Raw genomic sequence first — 7,981 nt, forward strand, 5'->3', positions numbered from 1 at the left:
TAACAGCAGAGGAACGTTTAGTCATAACAGCAGAGGAACGTTTAGTCATAACAGTAGAGGAACGTTTCGTCATAACAGCAGAGGAACGTTTAGTCATAACAGCAGAGGAACGTTTAGTCATAACAGCAGAGGAACGTTTAGTCATAACAGCAGAGGAACGATGAACGTTTAGTCATAACAACAGAGGAACGTTTAGTCATAACAGCAGAGGAACGATGAACGTTTAGTCATAACAGCAGAGGAACCTTTAGTCATAACAACAGAGGAATGTTTAGTCATAACAGCAGAGGAACGTTTAGTCATAACAGCAGAGGAACGTTTAGTCATAACAGTAGAGGAACGTTTCGTCATAACAGCAGAGGAACGTTTAGTCATAACAGCAGAGGAACGATGAACGTTTAGTCATAACAACAGAGGAACGTTTAGTCATAACAGCAGAGGAACGTTTAGTCATAACAGCAGAGGAACGTTTAGTCATAACAGCAGAGGAACATTTAGTCATAACAGCAGAGGAACGATGAACGTTTAGTCATAACAGCAGAGGAACGTTTAGTCATAACAGCAGAGGAACGATGAACGTTTAGTCATAACAGCAGAGGAACCTTTAGTCATAACAACAGAGGAATGTTTAGTCATAACAGCAGAGGAACGTTTAGTCATAACAACAGAGGAACGTTTAGTCATAACAGTAGAGGAACGTTTCGTCATAACAGCAGAGGAACGTTTAGTCATAACAGCAGAGGAACGTTTAGTCATAACAGCAGAGGAACATTTAGTCATAACAGCAGAGGAACGTTTAGTCATAACAGCAGAGGAACGATGAACGTTTAGTCATAACAACAGAGGAATGTTTAGTCATAACAGCAGAAGAACGTTTAGTCATAACAGCAGAGGAACGATGAACGTTTCATCTATTGATCAGTGTTTCATCTATTGATCAGCTGCTCTGCTGGAAGCCAATCAGCTTCCTATCTGTGTAAGTGAATTAAACTAAAGTGTGTGTGGCCCCCCAGGGCTTAATGAAATAGAAGGTAACATCTGGGGCTCTGTGGGCCGGATCGATCAGAGGGGGAGGGGGGAGGAGGGGGAGAGGGGGAGGAGAGAGTTGATCTGAGCAGCAGACAGAAACACTCTCTCCGCCTCAGCTTCACATCAGAGAGCAGAGAAACGAGAGAGCAAGTGAGGGAAAATGCAAATAAACTGAAAAACCTGAGAAATAAAACAAGAGCTTTTATTTTGAAGGATTTTTAAGAAAATTGCTGAACGAGTCTTAAAAGAAAAAACCTCATCGCTGACTGTTTATCTCTCTTTAATACTCACACCAGGTTTATTTTTCTTTTTGTTTTAAAAAGCCCAAAACAAGATGACATTTTACCTGGTGATGCTGTTGAAGCTCGGGGTCGTCATGATGGTGACCCGGGGGAATGGAGCACGGGTGGTGAGCGGTGAGTTAAGAAATGAAAGTGTAAATAAATAAAAAGTAATTTATCTTAAATACTGTGTACTAGAGTGTGTACTACTAGAGTGTGTGTACTACTAGAGTGTGTACTACTAGAGTGTGTGTACTACTAGAGTGTGTGTACTAGAGCGTGTACTAGAGTGTGTATTACTAGAGTGTGTACTACTAGAATGTGTACTAGAGTGTGTACTACTAGAGTGTGTGTACTACTAGAGTGTGTACTACTAGAGTGTGTACTACTAGAGTGTGTGTACTACTAGAGTGTGTGTACTAGAGCGTGTACTAGAGTGTGTATTACTAGAGTGTGTATTACTAGAGTGTGTACTACTAGAGTGTGTACTAGAGTGTGTACTACTAGAGTGTGTGTACTACTAGAGTGTGTACTAGAGTGTGTATTACTAGAGTGTGTACTACTAGAGTCTGTACTACTAGAGTCTGTACTACTAGTGTGTACTACTAGAATGTGTACTAGAGTGTGTACTACTAGAGTGTGTACTGCTAGAGTGTGTACTACTAGAGTGTGTACTAGAGTGTGTACTAGAGTGTGTACTGCTAGAGTGTGTACTACTAGAGTGTGTACTTGTTGTTATGTTAAGCTCAGATTTAGACTTTATTATCGAATAGCATCAAAAACATTCCAAACGTTTCGTAAATAATGAAAGATTCATGGGTGTATTACTAGAGTGTGTATTACTAGAGTGTGTACTACTAGAGTGTGTACTAGAGTGTGTACTACTAGAGTGTGTACTAGAGTGTGTAGTACTAGAGTGTGTACTACTAGAGTCTGTACTACTAGAGTGTGTACTACTAGAAAGTGTACTAGAGTGTGTTACTTCCTGTAAGTCGCTTTGGATAAAAGCGTCTGCTAAATGACTGTAATGTAATGTAATGTAATGTGTACTACTAGAGTGTGTACTGCTAGAGTGTGTACTACTAGAGTGTGTACTAGAGTGTGTACTAGAGTGTGTACTACTAGAGTGTGTACTGCTAGAGTGTGTACTACTAGAATGTGTACTAGAGTGTGTACTGCTAGAGTGTGTACTACTAGAGTGTGTACTAGAGTGTGTACTACTAGAGTGTGTACTAGAGTGTGTACTACTAGAGTGTGTACTAGAGTCTGTACTACTAGAGTGTGTACTAGAGTGTGTACTACTAGAATGTGTACTAGAGTGTGTACTACTAGAGTGTGTACTACTAGAATGTGTACTAGAGTGTGTACTACTAGAGTGTGTACTACTAGAGTGTGTACTACTAGAATGTGTACTAGAGTGTGTACTACTAGAGTGTGTACTAGAGTGTGTACTACTAGAGTGTGTACTACTAGAGTGTGTACTAGAGTGTGAACTACTAGAATGTGTACTAGAGTGTGTACTACTAGAGTGTGTACTACTAGAATGTGTACTAGAGTGTGTACTACTAGAATGTGTACTAGAGTGTGTACTACTAGAGTGTGTACTACTAGAATGTGTACTAGAGTGTGAACTACTACAATGTGTACTAGAGTGTGTACTACTAGAGTGTGTACTTGTTGTTATGTTAAGCTCAGATTTAGACTTTATTATCGAATAGCATCAAAAACATTCCAAACGTTTCGTAAATAATGAAAGATTCATGGGTTTTATGATATTATATAATAAAAAGGGATTCTTATCCAAAAAACAACAAACCATTATTTAATTATCACGTTAAAGGTGAAAGTTCAGGGATTCATTTTATGACTTTTTACCCTTTAAAAAATATATTTGTGTTGAGACAAAATGAAGATCCTTTTTACTCACGTTATTATTAATTTTATTTTGCATATTTTAAGATGAGTTGAACCAAATAATAATATTATTATATTACATATACATTATAATAAATACCTTTTATTCCTTCATAAACCATTAAACTCACTAAAAATAGATCTATTTAATTTAGCCCCAATCTGTGTAAAAATGTACTTCATCAACTGAATCATTTCAATTCACATTTCAGATTCATGATTCAGATTCATGATCTCTTGAGTCCATATTTTAGTCTCTTATTATTTATTGTTCTGTCCTATCCACTCTGCTGCTGTCATCCTGCATATCCCCGCTCTGGGAATAATAATAATAATAATAATAATAATGATAATAACAATAACAATAATAATAACAATAATGATAATAACAATAATAATAACAATAATAATAATAACAATAACAATAATAATGATAATTATAATAATCTTATCTTATATTTAGTTTGTGTTTTAAACAGTCGCATCCTAACGACATTCTGAATCACGGATGTGTTTCTGTTCTTTTGTGAGAACCGGTTTGAGATTCAGACCTTGAAAGTGAGAACATTTTGTCTGGGCCTCACCACTTCAACTCTATTCAGTGCTTCAGTTTCAACTACCACTTCAACTCTATTCAGTGCTTCAGTTTCAACTACCACTTCAACTCTATTCAGTGCTTACGTTTCAACTACCACTTCAACTCTATTCAGTGCTTACGTTTCAACTACCACTTCAACTCTATTCAGTGCTTACGTTTCAACTACCACTTCAACTCTATTCAGTGCTTACGTTTCAACTACCACTTCAACTCTATTCAGTGCTTACGTTTCAACATACTATTGAATGGAGTTGAAGTGGTCGGTACAACCACTGAAAGAAGTTTGAATTGTCACTGAATTAGAGGCACTGAAAGTAGTTGAAGTGGTTCAAATAAGCTCTTGACGTTGAACAGTGGTTGCTATGGTTACTAGGGAGTAGCTGTAGTTCCAGATGATATCTAATTAGCTGATGATGATACTTTGTCCAAGCTTATCAGGGAGAGAAACAGACAGGGAGACAGACAGAGAGACAGGGAGACAGACAGAGAGACAGACAGGGAGACAGACAGAGAGACAGGGAGACAGACAGAGAGACAGACAGGAAGACAGAGAGACAGACAGGGAGACAGACAGGGAGACAGACAGGGAGAGAGACAGGGAGACAGACAGAGAGACAGACAGGAAGACAGAGAGACAGACAGGGAGACAGACAGGAAGACAGAGAGACAGACAGGGAGACAGACAGGGAGACAGACAGGGAGAGAGACAGGGAGACAGACAGGAAGACAGAGAGACAGACAGAGAGACAGACAGGAAGACAGACAGGGAGAGAGACAGGGAGACAGACAGAGAGACAGACAGGAAGACAGAGAGACAGACAGGGAGACAGACAGGGAGACAGACAGGGAGACAGACAGAGAGACAGACAGGGAGACAGAGAGACAGACAGGGAGACAGACAGAGAGACAGACAGGAAGACAGAGAGACAGACAGGGAGACAGAGAGAGACAGACATGGAGAGACAGACAGAGAGACAGACAGAGAGAGAGACAGACAGAGAGACAGGGAGAGACAGGCTGTTGGTAGACAGATATATATGGAGCTCTTTAACAGTAAAGTGATGATGGTGCAGAAGAGAATCCAGCTAATCACTTAAAGGAGCGTTTTAACCAGACTGTGTATTAATCACTGCAGCTATTCACTGGACACACACACACACACACACACACACACACACACACACACACACACACACACACACACACACACACACACACACACACACACACACACACACACACACACACACACACACACACACACACACACACACACACACACACACACACACACACACACACACACACACACACACACACACACACACACACACACACACACACACACACACACACTCACTCACTCACTCACTCACACACACACACACACACACACACACACACACACACACACACACACACACACACACACACACACACACACACACAGTGTTTTAGTGATCAGCTGACCGTTTCAATTCAAAGCGATTGTGTCACTAATATAATGATGATAAAGTCATGTCACAAATGTAGTGCAGGAAGGGATCAAGGAAGAAGGATGCCTCTTAGTTAGGGATCAAGTACAAATAAGCTTCCTAGTAAGGGATCAAGGAAGAGGAAAGCTTTTGATTGTTGTTCACAGAAGAGATTAGCTTCTTGGTCAGCGATCAAGCAAGACAGAAGCCTCCTAGTCAGGGATCAGTTCGGTAGTGAAGCCTCCTAGTCAGGGATCAAGATCAAAAAAAGCTTTCTATCTGGATCAGGATCCGGCCAAAGGAAGGTTTACTTTAGTCTAGATGTGATGGATGAAGAAGAAGCTTCCTAGTTGAGGTCTTAGGAAGGAGACTTCCTATCCTTCATCCCTCAGTGGAGGAACGATAACTCTGTCTCTCCGTCTCAGGTCAGACGGTGTGTCTCGGAGGTCCAAAGCGTCCTTGCTATAAGATCGCATATTTCCACGACATGTCGAGCCGCGTTGCGTTCAGGGAAGCTCGTCAGGCCTGTGAGATGGACGGAGGCTCTCTGCTCAGCATCGAGAGCTCGGATGAACAGAACCAGATCGAGAATCTGCTGCAGGTGAGACCAACACCTGGTATTCTCCTCCTTCTCCTCCCCCCCCCCCCGCTCATCTTTCTCTTCTTCCTCCTCGTCACCAGGAGCTGCGTTCAGGAGCAGTGGGTGGTGCAGGAGGAGGTGCAAGAGGAGGGATAGCGGACGGAGACTTCTGGATCGGTCTGACTCGGGAGGACGATCAGCCTCATCCTGAACTCAGCAACACCCTCACTTCCTGTCCACAGCTCTACCGCTGGACCGACGGGAGCCTGGCCTCCTTCAGGTGAGTGAAGGTGGTGCAGATGTTGAAACTCAGCTGATCCACGATGAAACGGTTGATGGGTTGGTGTCCCTGAATCTTTTTAACAGCGTTATTTGTTTGTTGAGGTAGTTTGAAGAAACAACTCAGTCATGTAAAGCTGAGCAGCAATAACGAGTCACAGCAGGTGAGTCAGTGGTTCTCCTCACGTTGGAGGTGTTTCCATGGAGCTACAGTCTGACAGATACTCTGAACATGAAGACTTTGGAGGGTCGGCCTTTGTTCAGTCTTTAGAAAACCAGAAACACAACAGCAAAGACTCCCTGCACAATATTCAGCTCATGAAACAGGAAGCAGTAAGCCAATCACAGGACCTAAAGAACCGTGTGGTTCTTTAGGTGGTCTGACCGCTGCATGTTGTTGTTAATGCCTCACGGTTCTTATGATGAAGATGATGATGAGGATGAGGATGACGGTGAGGATGAGGATGTTAGTGACGATGATGTTGACGATGATGATGACGAAGATGATGATGATGATGACGATGATGATGATGATGACGGTGACGATGAGGATGAGGATGTTAGTGACGATGATGATGACGAAGATGATGATGACGAAGATGATGATGACGAAGATGATGATGATGATGATGACGATGATGATGATGATGATGATGATGAGGATGAGGATGTTAGTGACAATGATGATGGCAGTGATGATGATGATGATGATGATGATGATGTAGGAACTGGTATTTTGACGAGCCGTCCTGTGGAGGAGAGGCTTGCGTCGTGATGTACCATCAACCAACTGCTCTACCTGGTCTGGGCGGATCTTATCTCTATCAATGGAACGACGACCGCTGCAACATGAAACACAACTTCATATGCAAATATGAACCAGGTAACAACAGCCAATCAGCTTCCCTCTCTGTTAAACAAACCATGTACCATCAGCCAATCAGCTTCACTCTCTGCTAAACAAACCATGTACCATCAGCCAATCAGCTCCACTCTCTGCTAAACAAAGTCCCTTATTATAAAACAGGGTGAATATTTTTTAGAATTGTTCTTTAAGCTGAAGTCTGACATCAAAAAACAGATTAAAGAGAAACTTAGAAATAGACTACAATAATTCAAAGGTGGGTACTTTCATATCTTAGCTCCATTGTAAAGTAAACATTAACACCAAGTTAAATAACAAATACGGTCAAGCAGCATCTAACAGCACCATTAATTAAATTTAGATTACCACAATAAAGAAATCTGCATATATTATGTCATCACATATTCATGACGCAGTGTTCCTTTGATGTTTTCTGAGATGATTCTAAGTTATGGAAGGAAACCTGCTTAACCCTTTGAATTAAGTTTTTATTTCAATTTTTGATTTGCTCCGGAGTCAGTTTCACACAAAGTCTAAAATATTCACACGGCCTACTTTTCTCAATGGGATGAATAACATATCTAATAGTCCATGAGGAAACATATTAGCAACACATTAATAAAGCAGAATAAAATATCAGATTAATGTTTTATATATGAAGCAGTGATTTTAATAAATCACTGCTTTAAACCCTTTCACATTCAGTGATTTATCACCAGCTGTTCTTTCTGTATCCGTCAGTTTAAACTGTGCTTCTTTCAGACTGAATTATGTTTTGAACTTCTTCATATTTATGGAATATTATACTTTTTTTTTCTTTAAACAGACAGCAGACTTGTCTTTGCCTGTGATTGGTCAGATGCTTCTTTTCTTTCAGAGAGCCATCTTGTGAAGGAACAGGGTGACACACCTGCAGGGCGGAGCACAGGTGAGCAGGAAAGTCCTTACAAGGGCATAACT

At 41.0% G+C, this 7,981-nt stretch overlaps 1 protein-coding gene across 1 annotated transcript in view; it reads left to right on the forward strand.

Moving 5' to 3' along the window:
* Positions 1-1,363: 1,363 nt before the first annotated feature.
* The window catches only part of chodl (chondrolectin), a 9,059-nt gene continuing 2,441 nt past the window's right edge, over positions 1,364-7,981 (forward strand). Inside the window, exons 1-5 of the mRNA XM_054623355.1 lie at positions 1,364-1,445; positions 5,723-5,898; positions 5,979-6,157; positions 6,882-7,039; positions 7,899-7,949. Of these exons, the coding sequence (XP_054479330.1) occupies positions 1,364-1,445; positions 5,723-5,898; positions 5,979-6,157; positions 6,882-7,039; positions 7,899-7,949 (646 nt within the window). The remainder of the gene's footprint in view (positions 1,446-5,722; positions 5,899-5,978; positions 6,158-6,881; positions 7,040-7,898; positions 7,950-7,981) is intronic.

The sequence above is a fragment of the Anoplopoma fimbria genome, chromosome 21 (genome assembly GCF_027596085.1).
Source record: "Anoplopoma fimbria isolate UVic2021 breed Golden Eagle Sablefish chromosome 21, Afim_UVic_2022, whole genome shotgun sequence".
In the NCBI taxonomy this organism is placed as follows: domain Eukaryota; kingdom Metazoa; phylum Chordata; class Actinopteri; order Perciformes; family Anoplopomatidae; genus Anoplopoma; species Anoplopoma fimbria.